This window comes from Chrysochloris asiatica, unplaced genomic scaffold (genome assembly GCF_000296735.1).
Source record: "Chrysochloris asiatica unplaced genomic scaffold, ChrAsi1.0 scaffold00032, whole genome shotgun sequence".
NCBI classification, from domain to species: Eukaryota; Metazoa; Chordata; class Mammalia; order Afrosoricida; family Chrysochloridae; genus Chrysochloris; species Chrysochloris asiatica.
The window spans coordinates 17,961,367-17,988,029 of record NW_006408550.1 but is presented as its reverse complement, the minus strand read 5'-3'; the positions used below and the strand labels follow the sequence as shown (position 1 = coordinate 17,988,029).

Genomic DNA, 26,663 nt, shown 5'->3' with positions numbered 1-26,663 from the left:
AAAAAAAAAAAAAAAAAAAAAGGTTAGAACCAGAGAAGCAAACCCATGACCATCTGCGTCAGTTCTGACTGATAGGAAACCCTAATGGGGTATTCATAAGAGCTTGGCTGCTAGCTGAAAGGTCAGGGGTTTGAACTCACTAGCTTCTCTGTGGGACAAAGATATGGTAGTCCACTTCTACAGATGACACACCAAAGGAGCCCTGGTGACACCGTGTTGTTCTGCTAGCCACAAGGTCGGTGGTCCAAACCACCAGAAAGATGAGCCTGTCTGCTCCCATGTCTCCTCTATCTCACCACCATCTCTGCCATACTAATGGAGACCTTGGAAGCGTAGTGGATTATGCCTTGGGCTGCTAACAAGGTCAGCAGTTTGAATCCACTGGGTGTTCTGCAGGAGAAAGATGGCTTTCTGCTCCTGTAACAATTTGCAGCCTCAGAAACCCTACGTAGGGTCACTGTGAGTCAGAATTGACTCAATGGCAGTGCAGGGTAAACTTACTCTGAGCTTGGAAGATGGGGAAGAAAGTTCAGAAAAAGAACAAAAATCTAGGGGTTCTTTGGAGTGGGTAGAGCCCACAAAAGAATTAGGGATTGAAGGTATCCTGACCATTTCTCTTTTAGCTGCAAGTTCCTTCAAAGTTTCAAGTGTCAACAGGTGAAAGCTGTATACACTAACAGACTATTTTAATTAAAATCCTCTCTAGGTTCCTTTATATGTCTCTGTCCAGTTCAAAACTCAGGCGACTAATCTTAGAATGCCCAAATATCAACTTCAAACAAAAATGAGGGTAGCCAGCAGAAGGTTGTACTCAGAGAAGCTTCTCTGGGTGCTTCCGGAAGCCAAAAGGATCCGATTCTCTTTCATGTTGTATTGGTTCTGCTTTTGCTAATGGGAGTAAAAATTTGTTTCTGCTAATAAAACATGCAGATGTGACTTGGAGAAGCATAGAGAACAGATGTGCTAAACAACAGTTTTAATTTAAATAGTAATTTATCTGACTATAAGTTACATCAACTCATGAAGTGAATGTTTAGCATAACTGTTTTTCACCAACTCGGAACGATAATTTATATTAGTGCTAAAACAGAGTATGAATCAAAGAAAGCATCCTTCCTTCTGATCTTTGCTTAAATTTTTAAGAAAAGTCAAACTAAACTTAACGAAAATGACCAAACCTTCGATGTATGCACATGCCAGTGAGGACACCTATGCATTAGAATGTCTAATTCTGCATTCTGTTCATGAAGATAAAATTTCACTGTCTTTGGTGCTACATAGATCCACATTTGTGCAACTTCCCAAGAAAGGTGATTATAAAAATGCCATCGTGGCAGTGTCTGACTACCTCCAATTTCAAGGAAAGGAGAGCGAATCAAGGTCATTAGCAGCAACCACCCAAGACTTAGTCCTGATTCCTATAAGGTAGAGGGCAGACATGCCTCCACTCTCCAAACTTCTTTATCAGTTCTGACACCAACAATGCTTCCTGCCTTCTCCCCAAGCCCCATGGATCTCTACTTCTCTGCTGGGTTTGACAATTCATTACAATAGGCAAACAGACCATACTCACAGCTATGCAGCTTATTAGCAAAGTAACAGGTTACAATTCAGATTCAAGAATGCCTAAGATAAAGTTCTTCAATCAAAACTGTTTTCTAGGCCTCAGTCCCTGAACCTGGCCCTCATTCTTATAAAGCTCTTTTTAACTCTGCCAATAAGTGCTCTGAGGCACCCTACTCCACCAAGAAGCCCAGGCCCAAAGTTCAATTCTAACTTTAAGGAGGCACAACCAGACAAAGGCCCAGAGGCACTCTACTCCACCAGCAAGCCTCCTGGACAAAGTCACTTAGCTTCTCATTCCATGTGCCATAAAGATCATGCTTCTGCTGCTTTGTTGTCACTGTTACTCCGCCACTGTTTCTCACTGCCTCTCGCTGTCTCCAGTGTCTCAGCCCACTGTCTCCTGGGTTAGGAGTGCAGAGAACCCAAAGCCAAATGACACACTCCCTTTCTGGCTCTTCTTTTTTTGATGGTCATGAGGTCCATCCTTCTGGCGCTGGGATGACTAATTTTAAGCATAGAAGGATGGCAAAACTGACCAATCCCCATTTCAGGTTTTCATACACTCCATATGCATTGTCCCACCCTTTTAAAGGTGACATGGTCCCATTTACATTATTAGTAAGCTATCTAATCCCTTTAGTTGTCCACAAGGAAGCCAGTCCTTTAGTTGTACAGTCCTACCCTGTTGAGAGCCACTAAGACCATGGCTAGAACAGTCATGCCAAGTAATTCACTATAGCACAGTGAAACAATAGAATGCAGGGATTAGCTAACAATATCATTAATGTCTCAGTCAACCAAAATCTTCCTGAAAATATTTTTAAATGGCTGCAGCAGTATTTTGACAGTGAATTGCCAGAAATTCAAGTTACATTCAGAAGAGGATATGGAACAAGGGGTATTATTGCTGATGTCACATGGATTTTGGCTGAAAGCAGAGAATGCCAGAAAGATGCTTGCCTTTGTTTTATTGATTATTGAAAAGGCATTCAACTGTGTGAATCATAACAAATTATGAGCAACACTGTGAACAATGGGAAATCCAGAACAATCCATTGCGTTCATGGATTGTAGAACTTGTACGTAGACCAAGAGGCAGTTGCTCAAAATGAATTTAAAATCAGGAAAATAATTTTAAATCAGGAAAAGAGGGCATCAGGTTTATATTCTTTTACAATATATATTCAACCTGTATGCTGAGCAAATCATTCTTGAAAGTGGACTCTATGAAAAAGATTGAAGCTGCAGGAAAGGCAGTCAATAAGCAAAGTTAATAAAACACTCTAAAGTATATAGTAAGTTCTGATAAAGAGTTGCTGGTTGAGAACATTTTACTATAACACAGATTCTATTGTTGGAAAATTAAATCAAATTCCTCTAGTATAATTGAGGTAGGAAAAATCACTAATTTGGATGTTTAATATTCAGTCTTTATAAATGAACAAAAATTTTATATAAAGATTGCTTCCTGATAACTGTGCTTTCACTCTTTTATTGTGGATATGTGCTAAATATGTTGTTGTTGTTATGTGCCATGGAGTCAGTTCCAACTCATAACGAGCCTGTACAGGGTTTCCAAGGCTGTAAATCTTTATGGGAGCAGAAAGCCTCATCTTTCTCCCGTGGAATGGCTGGTAGTTTCAAACTGCTGACCTTGTGGTTCACAGCCCGATTCGTAACCACTACGCTACCAGAGCTCCTTGTGCTAAATATAGAGAGTTTCAAAACATTTGTGGAAAAATTCCACTATCTTTAAATTCCATTTTTCTATTAATTTTGTGAAACCCCTTCTAGGCTAGGCACTAGATTACTAACTAAATGGTTGCTGGCTCCATGGAGAAAGATTTGAAGTCTGGGAAACCCTACCTAGGTTACTGTGAGTTGGAATTGACTCGATGGCAGTGGTTTGGTATCAGGTAACTATCACTTGAGTTGAGCCTGGATGGCACAAATAGCTTGCAATCAGCTGCCAAGAGAGGCTACTGGTTAGTGTAAGGAAAGCTTGGTGCAGGGCAGCTAATGATTTATTATAACCCTTCTAGCCAAGTTTCTCCATTTTGTGATATATTATAAATCCTAGCTTCTATACCTATGATATGAGCCCACTTTGAAATGAGTTGTTAAAGAGTAAAGATTAAAGTGGGTCTAAGGAGCCCTGCTAGCATAGTGGATTGTAAACTGCGCTGCTAACTGCAAAGTCAGTAGTTCGGATCAACCAGTCACTCCTTGGGAGAAAGATGAGGCTTTCTGTTCCTATGAAGATTTACAACCTTGAAACTCCAATACAGGGTCGCTATGAGTCGAACCGACTCGGTGGCACACCACCACCACCAAGGAGCTCTGGTAGCATAGTGGATTATGAGTTGGACTGTTAACTACAAGGTCAGCAGTTTGAATCCACCAGCTGTTCCATAGGAGAAAGATGAGGTGTTCTACTTTTATAAAGATCTACAGCCTCAGAAACCCTATACAGGGTCTCTATGAGTCAGAACTAACTCCACAGCACATAACAGCAGCAGCAGCAGAAGCAAGGAGTAAGAATTACAGTAGAACTAAGATTAAGGATGCTCTCACCTTAGTAGAGGGTCTACTTAAGTCATCATCTTAGTTTTCCTTGAGAGCATGGTCTGACTTCAATTTCTAAGACTCCTTTGGAAAAACTTGCTCTCTTGTCCTGGATCTTGCATCTGGCTCAAGAAAATCTGACCTCAGTTTGTGGGACTTTGGGCCCATCACCTGACCTGATTCACCAGCTCCTGCAGCCTCATGCATCAACAGTCTCTTGTCTGACTTGCCAATTTGAGTTTCTAGTTCCTGAGACTCCATGGGTGAGAAGATTCCTTAAGACTGATCTCTGAACTACGGATTTGGCACTTGCTAGTCTTCACAATTGTATGAGCCATTTCTTTGGACAATTGTGAGTTTTTTGAGGCATTGCAGCATGTTGCAGAACCCTGGGACTTGAGGGAAGAGAGGAGTGGTGATTGACATCGAGGTTTATGGAGGGGCATACCATATAGGAAAAGTTGAAGAGCTGAGATATCTCTACCCTCCAATTCATATGGACAAGTCTTGTGCTAATCTTTCTAAAAGAAATTATTCATGCACCTGGCAAGTTGCTTACATAAAGACTATAGGCAAGAAAACCCTTTGGCTCAGTTAACTGTACTCTGCAATGCACAGGGTTGCCATGAGTTTGGAGTAGACACAACGGCAGCTAACAATAATAGCAGTGCTTTGTGGTGTTAAAAGAGTACAAAAAAAAAAAAAAAGAATGAGTTGGCATTTCTAAATGCTATCATTAGAGAAAGTCACACATCATTTAATAACAATATCTAGACCACTGTTTCATTTAAAAAAAAATAAAGCAGTGAATACCAGGTTTAATTATGTAGCTAAGATGCCAGACAAATATTTTCTTAAAAATACCATTCTCTCTTTCCTGGATATTTTCCCTCTATAAATTATAATCTTTTTTTAATGAAAGCTAAGATCTACTAAGCAAAGAGATCTATGAAACTTAGTGCTCTAGGATTCTATTATTTGACCTTTCTGTAGAACTTATTTATGATTTTAGTCTGGCACACTACTTTGGGAACACAATGTACATGAGACCATTGATCATCTATACAAGTCAACATTCTATGAATGTCATATTGCAATCCTTGTCAATTGTGTTTTATTTGGAAAGGGGTATTAAAGGAAATATTTCCCTACATGTATTTTAATTTTCTTAAAGCATAAATGTACTTTAATAATTCCTAAATATGTCTTGAAATAAATGCAGCTTAAATGCTCTTATAAGGAGCTCTGGTAGCGTAGCAGTTATGAATCGGGCTGTGAACTACAAGGTCAGCAGTTCGAAACTACCAGTAGTTCTTCTGGAGAAAGATGAACTATAGCGTAGAGCTATAAGAGCATTTAGGTAGCGCTCTGGTAGCGTAGTGGTTACAAATCGGGCTGCAAACCTCAGGGTCAGCAGTTTGAAACTACCAGCTGTTCCGTGGGAGAAAGGTGAGGCTTTCTGCTCCCGTAAAGATTTACAGCCTCAGAAACCTGTACAGGGTCGCTATGGGTGGGAACCGACTCCATGACACATAACAACAACAACAACAACAAATGGTCTTTAGAAGCCAGGATGGTGAGACTTTGTCTCTCATACTTTGGACATCTTGTCAGGAGGGACCAGTCCCTTGAGAAGGGACTGTTATAACAGTGTTATAGTAATAATTTTTATAATGTCAAAATCTTTGTTGCTAAGAGCAAAATACTGCATTATTTATGGGTAAATTAAAATGAAGTAACAATCTAGGTATATTGTATGACTTTTTATGTTTCAGGAAGAATCATGATATTTCTATAATTGTATATTCCTGACTATATTAATTGTATTAGAAATAAAAAATGGAAACATTTAATGAGTAGAATAAAGGACTGTCAGGATAATATCAGTGAATACAGAAATAATTAAAAGTACAAGGGAAAAAAAGATACGAATAATTCTTCAATGTACAACATTGAAGTAACATCTCTAAAATATTTGTATTTATCTTTCTAGTAAATTACCAGTTCTAGGAGAAAGTTAAGAGTTCTGATGTGGCGATGCAAGACAAGCACGGGATTGCTAACTGCAAGGTTGATGGTTCAACCTCACCAATAGCTCCTTGAAAACTTTACACAGAGTTGCTATGAGTCTAAATTGATCCAACAGCACTGAAAAACAACACCAGGAGACAGTAGGAACGTAAAAGAAGAAAAGCAGGGATTATGATAGATCTAAATCAGTAGTTCTCAGCACAGGTTGATTTTACCTTTCAAGGAAAATTTAGCATTTTTGGTGATAACGTTGGGGAGATAACGTTGGTGATAACGTTGTAAGAGGTTTAGTGGCATCTAGTGGGTAGAGGCCAGGGATGCCACTAAACCTCTTACAGCCCCCAAGGCTGCTCCATTCAGCCCCAGATGTCAATAAACCAAGGTCCAGAAATACTAGTCCAAACTGAGTTGCTGTCAGTCATGTAAACTAGTCCTTTCTCATTCACTAGGAATAGCTTTACTTAGAGATGCCTCTCTAACAATCATGTACAAATTTCAACTGGCAATATAATTGGAAACAGGCATTAAATGCACTCAAGTTATTAATTATGGCTAAGGGTGTGCTTAATAATGACTACTGATCATATAAATAAGGAGTTCTGGTATGGCTCTATAGGATAAGCAGTGTATGAAAAGGTCAGTTTGAACTACAAGGTTGGTGGTTCAAACTCACCAGCTGTTCCTCAGAAATCCTATACAGGGTCACTATGAGTCAGAACTGACTCAACGACACTTAACAACAACAACTATCTTCTATTAGTAAATTAGTAGAATTATTTTCTTAGTCACCAAGTATCATTGTCATTGATTTTTAAATTGATGGGCAGACCTGTATGAAAGGAATTCAAAAACTTGGTGGAAAAGTCCATTATCAGTTAATTCATATTTTCCATAAACTTTTTGGAACCTTCTCAGGTTTACTTCCTTTTCCAACAGTCCTTTGTTAACACAACTATTTGATGACCATAGGTGAAAGAGTAATAGAAGGAAGAATTAAAGAGGCTTGATTAATCACAAATGGCATATCCTTCTCATGGTTATTTGAAGGTAGATTGCCTTGTATGTTTATTTAGAATTTAATAACAAAGTCAATTAGACCAAAATCTAATTTGGAATGCCTGAGAAATGTAACTTCCTCTTTAATCAATACATACAAGATAATTAATTCATTTCATTTTAGATTCATTAGGATAGGCTTTAGGAATGCAAAGATAACAGCCTATCAATTAATTTCCTCAACTCATCTATCTTACTGTGGTGACTGGCATATTGTAATGATGCTGGAAGCTATACCACCTGTATCTTAAATGCTAGCAAGGTCATCCATGGTGGACTAGTTTCAGCAGAGTTTCCAGACTAAGACAGACAAAGAAGGAGAGGCAGACAACTTCTGAATGTTAGCCACTGAAAACCTTATGAATATTAGTGGAACGTTGCCGGTTGTACCAGAAAAAGAAAACATTATGCATAGCACCCGAATATTGTCACATGTAGTGCTGGCAGATGAACCAATCAGCTTGGCAGGCACGCAAAATACGACTGGGGAAGAGCTGCCTTCTTAAAATAGAGGTGACCATGAATACGTAAATGGAATAAAGATTCCAGGACTTTCATTTGTTGGTAGGAAACAACTCAAAATAAGGAGAAACAATTACAAATATCTATTAATAATTGGAACATGGACTATACAAATTATGAATCTAACAAAAATGAAATGAAACACATAAAGACTGATACCCTAGGCATTAGTGAACCAATATGGACTGGTTGGTATTGGCCATTATGAATCTGACAATCATATAGTTTACCATGCTGGAAATGACAAATTCAAAAGAATGGCATAGCATTCATCCTCAAAAAGAACATTTTAAGATCTATCTTGAAGCACAACACTGTCTGTGATAGGATAATATCCTTATGACTACAAGGAAGACCCAACCACTCCTCCATCAATTTGTCATACTGTGGTGGCTTGTGTGTTGCTGTGATGCCGGAAGCTAAGCCATTGGTATTTTAATTACAAGCCAGGTAACCCATGGTGGAAAAGTTTCAGTGGAGTGCCCAAATTAAGACAGACAAGGAAGAAAGAGAGGCAGATGATTTCTGAATGTTTAGCCACTGAAAACCTTACGAATGGGCGCAGAACATTGTTATATACAGTGCTGGAAGATAAAAATATTATGAATAGCACCAAAATATTGTCAGATATATTACCATAAGATGAACCCCTCGGGTTGGAAGCCACTCAAATTGCAACTGGGAAAAAGCTGCTTCCTCAAAGTAGAGTTGACCATGGGATAAATGGAATAAAACTTTCAGGACCTTCATTTGTTGATGGGGAACAACTCAAAATGAGGAAAAACAGATGTGAACATCCATAAATAATCTGATCATAGCATGTACAAAGTATGAATCTAGGAAACCTGAACATTGTCAAAAAGAAATTGATCGCATAGACATCAATATCCTAGGAATTAGTGAACTGGAATCAACTGATATTGGCCATTTTGAATCAGACAACCATATACGGATTACTATGTCAAGAATGAAAAATTGAAAAGGAATGTTGTCACATTCATTGTCAAAAAGAACCTTACAAGATTTACCTTGAAATGAAATACTGCTTGTGATGGGATAATATCCATACGCCTACAATGAAGACCAGTTAATACCATTATTATTCAAATTTACATACCAACCACTAAGGCCAGTGATGATGAAAATGAATAATATTATCCACCAGGAGCTCTGGTGGCGTAGTGGTTGAGAATCAGGCTGTGAACTGCAAGGTCAGCAGTTCAAAACCACCAGCTGTTCCATGGGAGAAAGATGAGGCTTTCTGCTTCCATTCGGAAATCCTGTACAGGGTCATTATGAGTCAAAACCAACACCACGGCACATAACCACTACCACCACCATCCAGTTCTTCAGTATGAAATTGATCAAACACACAATCAAGTTGTATTGATAATTACTTGTGATTGGAATGTGAATGTTGAAAACAAAGAAGTATCAGAAGTTGGAAAATAATAGACTTGGCGACAGAAAATATACTGAAGATCACATGATAGAATTTTTCAGGATCCTCAACAACATGGATTGTCACACTGGTAGCAGCAGTGGGCTTAAGAGTAACAAGGAATGTGACGTTGGTACAGAATAGGGCAGTGTTTCATTCTGTTGTACACAGGGTCGCTATGAGTCAGAATCTACTCAATGGCCCCTAACAACAAAAACAAATATGACTTATTCATTGTAAATACCATTTTTAAACAACATAAAAGGCAATTTTACACATGGAACTCACCAGATGGAATACACAGGAATCAGATTAACTACATCTTAGGAAAGAGACAGTGGAAAGTTCTAGATCATCAGCCAAAATAAAGCCAGGGGTAGACTGTGGAGCAGACAATTAATTGCTCAGATGCAAGTTCAGTTTGAAGCGTAAGAAAATTGAAACAAGTTCACAAGAGCCAAAATATGACCTCGAGCATATCCCACCTGATATAGAGACCATTTCAAGAACAGATTTGATTAATTAGATACTAATGACTGAAGACCAGAAGAGTTATGGGATTACGGCAAGAAAGGAAAAGGTCATTAACAAGACAGAAAAGACCAATATGAATTTCAGAAGAGAATCTGAAATTTTTGCTCAGTGTAGACATGCTAAAGCGAATGAATGAAGTGAAGACATAAAAAAGCTGAAGAGAAATTTTCTGAGGGACGCTTGAGAAGACAAAGTCAAGAATTACAATGAAATGTGCCAATATCTGAAGTTAGAAAACCAAAAGTAAAGAATATGCTTAATATTTCTCAAGTTGAAAGAACTGAAGAAAAATTCAAGCCTCGACTTGCGGTATTGAAGGATTCTAAGGGCAAAATATTGAATGATAGAGAAAGCATCAATAGAACATAGAAGTTATACACAGAGCTGCTATACCAATAAGAAATGGTTAATATTCTACCATTTCAATACATAGGATATGATCAAGAACTGACAGAAATGAAATAGGAAGTCTAAGATACACTGAAGGCATTGTTGTAAAATGATGTAATACAAATGGGAATATTTGAACACACTGACACAGCACTGGAGGCATTCACTCATTCATAACCAGAAATTTGGAAGACAACTCTCTGGCCAATCTATTGGAAGATATCCATATTTGTGCCCATTCCAAAGAGAGATGACTCAACAGAATGTGGAAATCATCAAACAATATCATCAATATCAAATGCAAGGAAATTTTTGCTGAAGATCATGAAAAAATGGCTGCAACAGTACATCTACAGAGAACTGCCCAAAGTTCAAGCCAGATTCAGAAAAGGACACTGAACTAGAGATACCATTGCTAATGCCAGATGGATCTTGGCAGAAAGCAGAGAATACCATAAAGATGTTTACCTGTGTTTTATTGACTATACAAAGGCTTTAAACTGTGCTGATCATGACAAGTTTTGGATAACATTGGTAAGAATGGGTATTCCAAAGCATCAAATTGTGTTCATAAGGAACCTGCACAAAGACCCAGAGGCAGTTGTTTAAATATAATGAGGGGATAGTGAGTGGTTTATAATCAGGAAAGCTATGCGCCAGGGTTGTATTCTTTCACCATACTTATTCAATCTGTATGCTGAGCAAATAATTTGAGAAGCTGGGTTATATGAAGAAGAATGTGGAATCAGGATTGGAGGTAGACTCATTTACAACTGTGACATGCAGATAGCACCTTGTTTGCTGAAAGTTAAGAGGATTTTAAAAACTTTCTGATGAAGATCAGAGACTATATTGAGGATTATACCTCAATGTAAAGAAAACAAAAATCCTCACAACCATAAAAATAAATAACAAGATAAATGTAGAGAAGATTGAAGTTGTCCAAGACCTCATTTTGCTTGGATACACAATCACCACTCATGCAAGCAGAAACCAAGAAATGAACTGACAAATTTTATTAGACAAATCTGCTGCACAAGATCTCTTTCAAGTGTTCAAGAGCAAAAATATCAGTATGAAGAGTCAGGTGTGCCTGACCCAAGTCAGTAGCCTCATAAGCATGTGAAAGTTCCACAAGGAATAGACCATAGAAGAATTGATGCATTTGAGTTGCGGTGCCAAAGAAGATTACTGAAGATACCATGCTGTTGTTATTAAGTGCTGTCAAGTTGGGTCCAATTCATGGCAACCCTGCATAGGGTTTCCAAGGCTGTAAAACTTTACAGGAGCTGAAGTTACCATAGATGACCAGAAAACAAACAGGTCTATATTGGAAGAAGTATATCTGGAGTGCTCCTTAGAAGCTAGAATGGTGAGACTTTGTCTCTTATACTTCAGACATATTATCAGAAGAATGACATTATGCTTAGTGAAGTGGAGGTTCAGCAAAAAAAAAAAAAAAAGGAAGCTCCTCCGTGAGATGGATTGATTGGTAGAGTGGCAGCAGCAATGAACTCAAACATACAATAATATGAGGATGGTACACGTCCGGGCAGTGTTTCGTTCTGTTATGCATACGGTTACTATGAGTTGGATCCAACTCAATGGAACCTAACAACAACAAGGAAGATCAGTTACTACCACCATCATTACATTTAGGCACCAAGCATTAAAGCACGTAAGGATGAAATTGAAGAGTTTGCCAACTTCTTTAGTCTGAAATTGATCAAACATGCAATCAAGGTGTATTAATAATTACTGCTAATTGGAATATGAGGGTTGGAAACAAAAAGGAAGGATCAGTAGTTGGAACATATTGTCTTGGTGATAGAAATCATGCAGGAGACTGCATGATAGAATTTTGCAAGACTAATGACTTATTCATTGCAAATAACTTTTTTTAAACAACATAAAAGACATCTATACACATGGACCTCACCAGACACACAGAAATCAAATTCACTACATCTGTGGGGAGAGATGGTAGAAAAGTTCAATATCTTCAACCAAAACAAGGCTGGGGCAGACTGTCAAAGACTCCATTTGTTTGGATCCACAATCAACACTCACGGAAGCAGCAGTCAAGAAATCAAATCCGCACAAAATATCTGTTTAAAATGTTCAAGAGCAAAGATACCAGTTTGAGGACTAAGGTATGCCTGATCCAAGCCATGGCATTTTCAATTGTCTCATATGCATGCAGAAGTTTGACAATGAATAATGAAGGCCATAGAAAAATTGATGCATTTGAGTTATTAATATTGAAATTGCAATGGACTACCAGAAGAAGGAGTCCTGGTGTGGCGCTGTGGGTTAATGCGCCAGACTGCAAAGCCGTTTGAACTGCAAGGTCGGCAATTCAAGCTCACCAGCTACTCCTTGGAAACCCTATACAGGGTCGCTATGGGTTGGAATCGACTCAAAGGCACTTAACAACAAACAACAACAACAACCAGAAGAACAAACAAATCTTTGTTGGAAGTACAGACAGAATGCCTCTTAGAAGCCATCTGTTGTTATCAGGAGGGACCAGTCCCTGGAGAAGGACATCATGCTTGGTAAAGGGGAAGTGGATTGGGAGAGTGGCAGCAACACTGGGCAATACCAAACTTAACAATTGTGAGGATGGCATGACAGGGCAGGGTTTTGTTCTGTTGTGCATAGTTGGTGCCAAGTTGAAGGCACTTAACAACAACAAGTTTTAATCTGCAATAATTTGACTCAATCCTAAAAATACAGTGAGGACACAAAAAGAAAAAGGAAAAATGTTTAGCATTTAACTTAAATCTAGAAATTCTCAAAATTTAAAGAAGTGATAGATTAGAAATTTTATTCCTCATTCTTTCTGTTTATTGTAGCTTTCATTGTGGTATCAGCTTTCGGTGAAATTTAAAGACCCTAATGAGATTAAACAGTCAAGAGAAAAAAGAGGCAGGTCGCTAGATTACAATTTTTACTGGAATGTCTGGTAAAAAAATAAAATCCTACCTCTGCTGTTAACTGCTCCCAATTCATGAGGTTAGCCTTGCCTCATTAAGGGTCAGAAACAGCCCACATTATTCATGCCACATTTATCTGCTCACTCATTTAACCATTTCTAAAGGAAACACTGAAAAATAATACTGCTTATTAGACTTTGTTTCATGTTATAAAATATAGTGCTATTGTGGGACCATGTATAAACTTTAAAGTAAAACCTTCTGGAAATGATTCTTATAAATTATTGAAATACTTTTCTGTAATCATCTCTAGAATACTATCCACAGAAATTTTCTAATGGTTTTCATCGTGTGTTGCTAATTCACTGTTTCTGATCAATATAATGTTTGAAAATAGAGGAAAGCTTTGGAAGATAACAATGCACGTTTTCTCACATCTTTTCAAGACTTTATTTTATTCGGAGTCCTGATCTGGCACTGTGTAAGAATAAGTACTAGACCACAAGGTCAGTTTGAACCACAAGGTCAGTGGTGTGAACTCACCAACTGCTCTTAGGAAACCCTATACCGACTCGCCAGCATATATATATATATATATATATATATTATGTAATAAATTATATATACTGTATATGACTTATACCTCAATAAAATAATGTTGCTATTAAGTGCCAATGAGTTGGCCCCTAGTCATGGTGATCCTGTATAAGATTTCCGAGAAGCAGCTGGTGGGTTTGAACTGCCAACTTTCTGATTTGCAGTCCAGCACTGATCCTACAGTGCTACATCAGGAGTCCTATGTATAAATAGTAACTTGCATTAACCTTACGTAGTTTATTAAATTCATCATTTCCAAATTCTATAGCTTGCATCATTCACACAGATCAAAATAGAGAACTTTCTAAAATATGTGTCCATATGCTAAAGGGTGGAGACCTGGTGCGATGCTGGGAGTTAGGGCACTGAACTGCAAAGTCAGTTTGAACCACAAGGTCGGCGGTTCAAGCTCACCAGCTACACCTCAGAAACCCTATACAGGGTTGTTGTGGGTCAGAATCGATTCAATGGCACTTCACAACAATAGTAATATTTAAGAGTATCACAACTATTTAGATTTCTACTGCCAAAGTTAACTAAATTCAGCATTTCCAAATTCTATAGCTGGCATTGTTCACACAGATAAAATAAAGAACATTTGTCTAAAATATGTCTCCTTATGCTTAAGGATATTACAACGATTCTGATTTCTATCACCAAAGGTTAATTTTGCCTGTTCTTGAAGTTTATATAAATGAAATACAGTATATCTTAAGTCTGGCTCCATTTGTTCAACATAACGTTTTGGAGATTTATTCCTGTTTATGTATATTAGTAGTGTATTTATTTGAAATTTTTTGAATTATGTTATATTTAATTTGTGTGTCTCCTCTCCTATTAGATTATTCCCAGTGTTTAGCTATTATGAGTAAGAGTGATAGGAAGATTTCTTGTATATATATTTCTGAAGGACATCTGATTCATTTCTTCTTGCTGTCGTGTGCTTCATGTTGATCCTAATTCACAGTGACCCTATGGGACACAGTAGAAGTGCCCTACATGGCATCTTGGCTGTAATGGTGTAGTGCTAATGTGCAAAGTCGGTTTGAACCACAGGTTGGCAGTTCAAGCTCACCAGCCACTCCTCAGAAAGTCTAGACAGGATTACTGTGAGTCAGAACCAACTCAACGACACTTATCTACAACAAGAACAAGCTGAGTGCTTAATCATTCTGTCACAAGGGTTTCTTACAATCTATTTATATGGGGTAAAGGAGCCCTGGTGGGACTGTTCTTAGCGGCTAACTGAAAATTTGTTGGTTCCAACCCATCAGCCATTCTGTGAAAGGGAAGCCCAGGCTGTCTGCTTCCATGAAGGTTACCACCTTTGAAACCCTATGGGGCAGTTCCATTGTCCTATAGCATCACTATGAATCAGAATAGACGTATCAGAAGTAAGTCTACTTATATGCCTAGATTACTGGATCTATACATTCAACTTCAAAAGAAAACATAACATCTGAACTCCAGTGCAAACTAGGGACTTTATTTACTATGCACTTTCTCTGTTAATTTAAATTGTCTCTGAAAATATACAGAATATTTTTTTAAAAGGAACATTATAAGAAAAATAACAAATATGGTATCCATGCTACTCATTGAAACCCATCTACCATATATGTCTTTCCCTTGCTTTTCCTACTAGATTCTCGTAGTGTATAAATCCTTTTGAGATGACAAACTTGCAATTAAATTTTCTGAACAGATTAGTAAATATAGAGAACTAATTACTACTTCCCTGGAATTCACAGTAGTGAGAGTATCCTGTGGAAAGAAGTTGAGAATGTTACATATAGAATTATTAAAAGGATACCAAGAAAAGAGAGCGAGACAAAGTCACTGGTAATATTCTCCCTCCTCTGAAATCAACGGAACTACAAACGGATATACATTACTAAGATGAAAATCTACAGTCTTTAGGAATGATTAAGGTATGAGAACTGAATGAGAAATGCATCTACCTCATGCAAATTTAATTGTATTCATCTGGTATTCCTTCCATAAAATAATTTCATAAATTTTTCTCTCACTCTTTAAAATGAATTCTACTGAATCTAGTTTAAAATTGCAAAAGTAGATCCAGGGATAAATCCAAGAAAAACAGCACACTCTAAAGGAGAAATGTGAAACCAATTTCATAACTTACTGTGAGTAGTCAGACATTTCTTTAAATATTAACCACAATAAATGCACCAAACACAATGTAAGTACACAGAGGAGACATCACACCAAAAAGAAAAACCTGTTTGCATTGAGGTACTTTAGATATTGACTGGAACTCTTAAGCTTTTGAAATGAGACCACAATTTGAATTTGCATTTCTCACTGCACCTAACAGATCTTTCCCAACTCAACTCAAGAGAAAGTGTCCAATTCAGTTACCTGCACAAAACCACAAGCTGTGAAGTCCTCGAACAAGGGCAGACTTGGGCGGTCCTCTCTGTAGATGGTGAATCGGTAAACAATCAGACTTTCACCCTGGGCTGGAGATTCATCCACCACAAGCATTGAGATTGTGTTCATTCCTAATCCCAGAGGGTAGTTGGCAAAGCTGAAGAGAGAGAGGAAACGGAGGAGGTATAGGGGGAAGGAGAGAGGGAAAAGAGAGGGGAAAACGAATATTCAGCCCAAACAGACTCATTTCACATATATTAAATACTGTTTGCACAGGAAACAGGTAAGACCTGTACAATTTCATAAAAAGACCTAAGGTGTGAAAAACTATTCTTGTACAATGTTTTGCTATGCCAAGCATTCTCTTAAAGTACAAATTATGTCCTCCATCATGTAAAGGAGGAAAACCATAAATCAAACCAGTTGCCATTGATTCAATTCTGATCCATGGTGACCCCTATGTGTCAGAGTAGAACTGGGATCCACAGGACTTAATGGATAATTTTCCAGAAGTTGATTGCCAGACCTTTCTCCTAGTGTGCCTCTGGGTGGACTTGAACCGCTAACCTTTCAATTAGCAGTGAAGTGTCTTCATCATTTCTACCACAGAGGGACTCACAATGAAAGGAGAGGGAGTCCTGGTGTGCCCTGTAGGGTAAGCACTGCACTGATCACCACAAGGTCAGTGGTTCAAACCCAGCAGCATCTGCTTAGAAACCCTATACTGGGTCGTTATGAGAAGGAACCGACTCCACAGCATATAACAACTACCTGTGAGGGCCATCTGTTATTTCATTTAATACTTACTTATAGTCACTCCATAAAACAAAGCAAACAAAATGATTGTCCCTATTCTAAATTTAAAGACACCATGGCTTTTAACTGGCAAACAGATTGCCCAAAGTCTCATGGTCGAGTCAGGGTTGGGAATCAGGTTGGTCTGGATTGAATTCTCATCTTTTTCTACTACAGTTTCCTGGCTCCATGGATGCTGAGTGCATTTCTTTGCCTAAAAGAGGAAAACATGAGTATCTTTCCTGTCACTTAAATGACATGTAATAAGGTTCTAAAATGACAGACAAAAAAGTTGGTGACTCTCAAAAGATCAACAACAACAAGAAATCCAGTGGGGCTACATCCACAAATTGTTGCCAACATGAGTAATAAGAATCAACCCTGAGTAATTGGAAACTTGGAGTTAGGTTGGGCTGGAAAGATGTCCCTGTTTTGAAAAATTAACTCTACAAGAACCTAAAAATTTGAAAACAATGTTCTCCTCTTGATGGCAACTGTTTTGCTGCTGTTGCTGTTTTATTTTGTTTTAATATTTTACATAACAAGATCCCTTCATGTTACGAAGTTGTTACAGATATGAGTTACAAAGATGGCTAGTTGGTCTGTAGAGAACTGATATGCTCCTTTTAACCCCGTGTGACACCTGAAAGGCAAGGATTTCACACCCTAGCAATCTCCCCAATGAATCTCACATCTCAAGTTTGTTTGAACACCTTCAAAGGCTGTATCCAATGTCTGTTTCCCACTGTGATGACTCAGTTTTGCCCCATCAGCATCTCCATACCTTGGCCCAGCCCGTTCATACAGGTGCACCCTGCACTGACACTTGGAAGTCTCTGCTCCAATTGTCACTGTTACCACATCAAATGGGACTTCAGAGTAATAGTCTTTGATCTTTGGGTTAAATTCAGGACTTAGTTCCAAATGTGGATGTATGGAGATCTGCTTGATATGACATAATGCATGTTTATCTGTTTAAAAAACAAAGAAAAACAGAAGCATTGACAAAAAAAAATATAACAGTGAAATGAATAAATATTTTTAAAACACATGTAATTAGGGGCTTGCTTGTTTTCTTTCAATCAACTTTAGAGGGCACAGCTGGTGTTTCACTCGGCACCTTGGCTATCATTAGTTACTTTTTCGTATTTTCTATTTGTGAAATGTAGAATTTGCCTAGTAGAACAGCTATTATGGTCATAAGTTCAGATGATCCATTTTGCTCAGTCCTTGAAAGTTTAAAGCTGCAGAACACAGGCACTGGTCTCTCTAGTAGATTGCTCCTCTCTTCATGGCATTTACTACAAAGGTGAATCAATTATATAAACAGGGATGATGTTTCTGAGTGAGGTAAAAGGATTAGGATAAGTTATTAATTGGAAGTCTAATGTAACTGTCATTGGATTGATATATTGGTTATAAACAATAGGAAAAAGTGATGAATTTGAATGCTAATATTATCCCCCCATGTATGTATATATGTGTATATATATATATATATATATTTTTTTTTTTTTTTTTTCAAATCCACCAAGGGAATCTACCTCAACCTGAGAAACTATCACAAAGTATAAGAGGGGCATCCTATATTCTGCTCACTCTTGTTGTAAAACCTAGAATATTATTTCATACCATTGATTTGAAGCCATTTAAATAAATACAAAGTCTGTTTGGCAACCCAATTTTCCCAAATTGGTAAGAAAAAAAGAAAAATAACATTATGGGCACATACATTAACCACTGATAAATTACAGTCAGTGTTCATATTAAGAATAAACAACAATTTACCCCAAAGAAACTTAGCAAATGTCTTCCAAAGAAATATCATTAAGTATTTTGCTTCATAAATTATTGTCAATAGCCAACAGAATTTCAGCAGAGAAAGACAGAAACAAGAGATCAGTAAAATAAAAGTGTCCTTGCATTTTCCTTAGATAAACCATCTTGTGATATTTAACAAGAAAGCAGTGAAAAAGCTGACACAGAATTTGCTGCTGGAAGCTATAAACCTCAATTCAAAGAATGTAAACTATGGCAGTAACTGTTATGTTTTCCTCTCCTCTTATACCGCTTTCACTATGATTTTTCTATTAAAATCAAATTTGACAATCCACCTCCAGTTCTTTAATGGTTTCTTAGGAAACCCACGGTCAAGTCTAAGCTCTAACATCACAGACAAGGCATTTCAGACCCATCCCTCAGCCTCCTCTCTATGATCATCTCTCGTTATTTACTAGACTTTGTGCATCACGATAAAAGTTTTTAATATTTTTTATGGATGAAAGATGTGGCACCAGATCCATCCCAATTGGCATTGCCAACCACATGGAGGTTTAACCCAGTTCTTAGACCTAGGTTTCAGTATAACTTCCATGCTTCACTGCACACATTTTTTAGACCATGTTTTTCTGAATCACTCTCTATGTGTTTTTTTTCAGCTTATGTAAGAAAAAAACTTTTCAGGTGTAAGTTAAAAGGAATAATGTAATATTGCACTTTTATGTTAGATGAAAGTCTTAATAAAGAAGAAACTGGTCGATTTGATTAAGTCAGTGAATTGGGGAAACGACCTACTTGATGATTGGCCTTGTCAATTGACCTAATGGTCAACTAAAGATCATCCAGTTGGTTCATAGGCTGCAGCAATAACTTTGTTGAACCCAATGATATCTTTTCATAATAAAAGAGAAAAATTCAAATAGTGAGGCTATGTTTATATGATTAGAACTCATCCTGAAAAGTACCATAGCATAGCTTTTAATTCAAATTCAAACAAGTTAGTTTTAAATCAAATTCAAGTGAATTTAATTCAAATTCAAAATGAATAATAATGCATTCATTTTTTAGTCAAGAGAAATGTCCAGCAAATCCTATAATGGATGTTGTTGTTGATACTCAGTGCCATCAAGTCGGTTCTGACTCATAATAACCCAGTATAGGGTTTCTGATGCTATAAATCTTTGCAGGAACAGAAAGCTTGAAAGCTTCGTTTCCCAAAAAAAGTGGCTGGTGAGCTATAACTGCCAACCTTGTGGCTTACAGTTCAGTGCTTATCCTGCAAAGCCACTGCAGACCCGCAGACACCAAATTAACACTAAAAAAATGGGATATTAATCATGAGATGTGATTCAAATAGAGACTACAAATACCCAACATAACATTTTTTAAAAGCTGGGATTCACATGTATGAAATGTACTTTGAGAATGATCCTATGGAGGAAGGGAATGTATATAATTGCACCATATATTTAAGAAAGAACCAAGAAAGTAACATTTTAAATCCAAACTAGCACACATAGAAGACATACTTCCACTTATTAAGATAGATTTTTATAAATATTCATTGAGAGTTAACAGCTCTACATTTTGTCCTTTCTCTCAATGGTGATGGCTTCCAATGGGACTTGTCTATGTTAACTCAGCTGTTTGTGAGATTAAAATGTGCAGTCATTGCATCAAGCACACTTTCAGTAAGTGCTTACTTTTGGTTTAATCAGAAATTCGCCACCTCTGGCATAAGGACTGTGTCCCAGACCTCTGCTTGAAATTCGATCGATTTTTTACTTCATCTTCAACTGAATCATCCCTGTTGCCGCCCACAAACACCTGGTATTTCCTTGGCATCCTTCCCCATCCAGTCTCAACTCGCCTCAGGCCACCTTAGTTTAGATCTATGGTAAGCCCAGTATGAGGTTCGGTGGTAGCAAACTGCTTAACCTATTTGGCAATTATATATGGGAAAGCTGTTTGAAGTTTGGCTGCTTTTAATGGATTTCTTTTAACCACAGAATTTATTGCCCTCTTGAGGGATAATCGTAACTCATATTAAACACCAGAACAGCATCAACTCCAAGAGATAGTCCCACCTGTTTTGAGACATCAGCATACAGGGTGATTTTTTTTTTTTCTTTTAATTATGTCATACAATAAAAGCAGAAAGATGAATTATGAAGACCCAGCTAGGGCTAGTTTTTACCAACTTAAAAACAGGGAAAACAATTAAGAGCTTGTTGAACATGTTCAAATCCTCTTTATGATGTTACTTGGGACATGAATAAAATGACCTCATTCAGTACAATCCTTGGATTTTACAAATGAGGAACTGGAAGCCCAAAGAGATGAAATAGTTTGCTGATGCTGATCTAACCTAGAGCCTGGAGCATAGTGGGATCTCAAGTGTTCATTCCAATGCTGCTCATGGTTTTCTGCTTCTTTCCCACTACACTCCAGGTGCCAGTCTCCCACAAAAATTAAGTAGCGTATATTCTTTCAGGGGTAAGGACTGAGAGCACCCCTGGATGGTACAGATAGTTAATGTGTTTAGCTGCAAACCAAAAGGCTAGAGTTCACCAGAGGCACCTTGGATAAAAGGTCTGTCTACAGAGCACAGTTCCACTCCAACACACGTGGGTTCAGTGTGAGTCTGAATCGACTCGTTGGCAACTGGCACTGTTGGGACTTGGGATGAAGGTGGGGTGAAGGGACGATTACATGAAAGAAATATTTGTTAACTTTTACCAACTAGCAGTGCTGTATTTAAAATACTCTGTTTCTTTAATTGGATATAATTGTTGCTCCTCTGGTAGTGCAGTGGTTATGAATCTGGCTGCTAATCTCATTGTCAGCAGTTTGAAACTACCAGCTGTTCCATGGGAGAAAGATGAGGCTTTCTGTTCCCATAAAGACTTACAGCCTTGGAAACCCTATGCAGGATTGCTAAGTTGGAACTGACTCCATGGCACATAACAACAACAAAAAAAAACTTATTAAACCATATTATTGTATAGCCTGTAAGTCTAAAGTGATTTTAATGTCAGCATCAAAACATAATGGATTAATTAAATCATATTATAGAAGATACAAATTAGATTTTGTTAAATCAGAGAATTTCCAAGACCTAAGTCAATACATTCTTTTTAGCCTTAATGTTTTCACAGAACAGATTTTTTTTCAAATTTGTGAAAGACAAATTTTTAAGTGCATGTTTTGACAAATTGTATATTACTGTTGGGTTGACACAATTGTTGTAAGAATGGGCTCAAGCATGACAATTGTGGGGAAGGCACAAGACCAGACAACGTTTCATCCTGTTGTGTATAAGGTGACTATGAATCACAACTAACTCGACAGCCCATAACAACATAGATTGTTGTTGATGTTCAGTGCCATCGAGTTAATTTTCAACTCAAATTGAACTGCCTTATAGGGTGTTTTCCACTGTAATCTTTATGGAAGCAACTTCACAGGTGTTCCTCCTGCAGATCCACAGGGGGGTGAGGGGGAAGAGGGTTCAAACCACCAGCCTTTTGGTTACTAGGCAAACACTTAACCATGGAACTACCAAGTCTTCTTAAATGTTATGTATAAAAATAAACATTTATGCTATTGTTCTTAAGTGCTGTCAAGTCAGTTCCTACTCATAGCGACCCAGTACAGGGTTTCCGAGGAGCAGCTGGTAGGTTTGAACTACTGACCTTGTGGTTCACAGTGCTGATCTTAATCAGTCCAAATATTTATGTAAGCATATATAGGAATCTTGGTGTGGTGCTGTTAATATGTTGGACTGCAAGGTCAGTTTGAACTTCAAACTCACCAGCCGCTCTTCGAAAACCCTTTACAGGGTCGCTATGAATTGGAACTGACTCGATGGCACTTAACAACAACAGCTATATATGTGTGTGTGTGTGTGTGTGTGTGTGTGTATGTATGTATGTGCGTGTGTATATGCCAATTGCATTATTATATATATTTTAAAAACAGACTTGCTGTGTATAACTCTTAATTTTGTATCACATACAAGGGGACTTCAAAAAAGTTCATGGGAAAATTCCAATACCTTCTTATTCCATTTCTCCATAAACTTTTTTTTTTCAAGTTTTTATTGTGAATTGAGTGAGAGTTTACAGGGCAGATCATCAGTTTTACATTCAACAAATCATACATCTTGTTTCATTACAATGATTATAATCCCCTCTATGTACCATCAGTTGGAATCCTGGGGTGGCACTGTGGGTTAATGTGCCAGACTGCAAACCTGTTTGAATTGCAAGGTCCGGCAGTTCAAGCTCACCAGCTACTCCTTGGAAACCCTATACAGGGTCGCTATGGATTGGAACCGATTCAACAGTACTTCACAACAACAACAATGTACCATCAGTTAACAGTATTTCTCGCTATTCATTTTAGCTCTTTAAAAAAAAACACTCAGGCATATATAATAATTTAAACCACCAAAGGGCACATTGTGCAAGTCTGCCTCCTGGCCACCAGCTCTCAGTCCCTCTGTCCCATGAATCTAGACTCCACAGCTTCTCCCTCTCCATGTCCCCATCTCTGCCTCCATCTCTGGAATCACTGCTTCTCTGAATAAGGTCTTGTATTCCACTTGTGCTCTTCTCCCTTGATGGTCCTAGGGTCCTCTGTTTCTGGACTGTAAGATTAACTACTCCCCCATTTTTGTTGCAAAACTTCTTCCTTTACAGTTGTGACAGTTGCAATTAGTCATGATAACAATTACTCACTATTGACTCATAAGAATCTTATTCTCATCTCTTTTTACCAGACCCATCTAGACAAGATGGAAACTATTCAGTGGGGACTCTATTTCCCCACACACACTCTTAAACTAAACTCCCTCTAGAAACCTTATAAGCCAGTCACTTTGTGCCTTTATCACCCCCTCATTTTAGGTAGCCAATGTCTAAGTTGCCCATCCCTATCTACCCTGTATACAGAGGGGATAGCATTGATATTTGATATGAAGACTCCTTCCCTCTCTGTTGGTATTTAGAGCTACTACCTCTGTGAGTATAGGTCAAGTTCATCAAATTGTAGCAATTTACCCTTGTTTCCTTTATCAAATTTTTTTTTAAATCTTCCTCTAGTCAAGTTCTGATTATCAAGCCATCGAGGCTAGGTCAAATGGGTACTATCTATAAGTTTGGTTGTTCTTGTGCGTCTCCCCTCACTTCAGATCAGTTGGGTGCTTCACTCTCAGCTCGAGCCCTCTGTCTCCACTAACTTTTGAAGTCCCTTCCTATTATGGGATATGAAGAGAATTCAGGAGTTAGTGACAAAAAACCTGTGCTTCATGATCTTGCTTAACTAGGTTAATAGCCCTGGGATCTTGAAAAGTTATTTCGACTCTCCAGAATGCAAAAGCAGTGTAATAATACTGACAAGACTGAACTAGAAATATTTATAAATGTAAGACTTTATATAGTGTCATGAAATATACCCATTAGACATGAATTTTAGGAAAGTAAATTTAAAATTGATTTTGAAACTCTCAACTATTATAAAGAAAGTTTTACTCAGATGTCCCAATATAGCAACAATCTGGCAGGAGAGAAATCATTGCAGGGGGCTGAGGTTTCTAAAGATGAATGAGGTTTCTAAAGGAGGCAGATGAGACAAGCGTTTCTATTTGAGGGGCCTCTAAGCCAATGCCATAGAACGCTTTGAGCCATTTAAACTGTGCCTGGAATTTACTGGCCTTAAAAAAGAAATCATGTTCAAAAATAGAAAATTAAAATGTTCATCATATGCAAAAGTGACAAATAATGACTCATTCAGAAATCTCATTACTTCTGAAAATTTACTCTCAATAAACTAGTGTTCCAAAGATACCCAAATATAACAAAATGAAAATGGATTAAAAGTTGAGCTGTGCCTAACAGTTGTTGATTATGCAGCAGAAACATTTTAATTTCAACTCACCATCATTGCAGTGTATGTCTTTGGTCTCATTCATAACTTGTGGTACTGAAGGTGAAAAGGGAAAAGAAAAATAAAGGACATTAAAAATAAAAGGCAATTAATCAAAATTAGAAGTTGTAATCTCAAACGTTGTTGTTGTTGTTATGTGCCGTGGAGTCGGTTCCGACTCATAGCGACCCTGTACAGGGTTTCCGAGGCTGTAAATCTTTACAGGAGCAGAAAGCCTCATCTTTCTCCGGTGGAACAGCTGGTAGTTTCAAACTGCTGACCTTGCAGTTTGCAGCCCAATCCGTAACCACTACGCTACCAGAGCTCCTTAATCATAGAACACTTCATTAAAATAGATACTTTATCATTTAGTTTTTACTGTATCATGAAGTACTTCTAAGTTAAACTAAAAGTAAGATAAAACCAAAGCACTATTTCATTCAAAATCCACAAGATGATTATCTCAAATAAGAAAATATTGAGGAAGGAAACGAATGGTTTAATCCTGTTCATTGCCTGAAGGTAGGAATTTGGATCCAATGATATAGCAAAGTTTCTTCTTGTTCTATGATCCTATTGTAATTTCCCAAATTATTAGAATTACAGAAATTTCCTCTGCTAATATTTAAGTTCCAAAATTCAACCAACCATCTTTCCAAAAAGCTCCTTAGTAAATATTTATAGAACAGATGAATAAAAATAAACTCCCAGTCTACTTAACTAACTCCTACAAAGACAAAGAATTGGTTGGATAAGAAAGGGCAATCAGAATACCTGCTTCTCATCAGTTTTTCACTGGGCTCACTGACCCATTCTACTGAGTAATGCATGTCTCAGCATCATCTGAAGAGCTTGCTAAAAGATAGATTTCTGGGCCTCATCCATAGAAATTCTGATAGAGTAGATATTAATTTTCAATCATTTCCTAGGCAATACTGATGTTACTTACTTTGAGACACACTAGTAGAACTACTATATTTTAGCAACCCTGATTTATAAGTGGGAAACACCATTTTTTTAAAAATTGGAGATACAAGGTTAGGTCCTTATTTTCATTTTATGTCTTCCTAAAATTAAAATTTCTTCTTACTACAAAAGACTCAGATGTTCTTTAGAAGGAAAAAATATAAAATAGGAATAAACCAAATAAATAAAATCAAAATCGTTATTACTTTCCTTTCAATATTATTGGTTAATGTTGTTTATAACCAATTTTTCATTTAAAAATATATCAAAAGCATCTTTCATGTCATAAATGTCCTTCTCAAATGATATAATGACTTTATATAGTATTTTATATGGTACGGTGGGTCCATACACTGGACTGTAAATCACAAGGTTCTAAGTGATGAAACATTCTGGTTCTGTGAAGATTTAAAGCTTCTGAAACCCTATACAGGGTCACTATAAGTCAGAACTGACCCCTGGCACTTAACAACGATAGAATTTTATTAGATAATGATTTATTTGATGACTAGTGCTTTATTTCGACTCCTGGTACAGCACTGTAGGATAAACAGTGGACTGTTAACCATGAAATTGGCTGTTCAAACCCACCAATATCAAAACTTACTTGATGGCACTTAACAACAATTTTATTTATTTATCCAATCCACTTTTAATGCAAAACTGGTGGTTTTAATTTTTTATCATATATTAACAAGCTGTGTAATTACATTTTTGTATGTATTTTTAGGAATTCTGGTATGCCACTGAAGGATCAATACTGGACTGCTAACCACAGACTGGTGGTTCAAACCCACCAGACACTCCTTGGGAAATCTATAAAGGGTCGCTATGAGTCAGAACTGACTTGATGGCACTTAACAAAAACAACAAATATATTCTTACTTATTTCTTAATATTATACCTAAAAGTAAAATTTCTTGTTTTTAAGTTTTCTTTAAATTCTTTTCTTATGTATTACTAAATGACCTATCAGAAAAGAATTCTAATGTGTACATCCATCAGAAATATTAGCGTGTTGAAGAGCAAAGATGTCAGCTTGAGGATTAAGGTGCACCTGCCCCAAGCCATGGTATTTTCAATAACTTCATATGCATTCAAAAGCTGGACAGTGAATAAGGAAGACCATAGAAGAATTGATGCTTTTGAGTTATGGTGTT

The 26,663-nt window shown here is 37.4% G+C and overlaps 1 protein-coding gene across 1 annotated transcript in view; it reads right to left on the bottom strand.

Annotated features, from left to right (window-relative positions):
- Nucleotides 1-26,663, bottom strand: part of CPED1 (cadherin-like and PC-esterase domain containing 1) — a 429,690-nt gene that overhangs the window by 152,393 nt on the left and 250,634 nt on the right. Inside the window, exons 13-15 of the mRNA XM_006859362.1 lie at nucleotides 24,550-24,594; nucleotides 17,615-17,801; nucleotides 16,024-16,192 (exon numbers count right to left, since the gene is read on the bottom strand). Of these exons, the coding sequence (XP_006859424.1) occupies nucleotides 16,024-16,192; nucleotides 17,615-17,801; nucleotides 24,550-24,594 (401 nt within the window). The remainder of the gene's footprint in view (nucleotides 1-16,023; nucleotides 16,193-17,614; nucleotides 17,802-24,549; nucleotides 24,595-26,663) is intronic.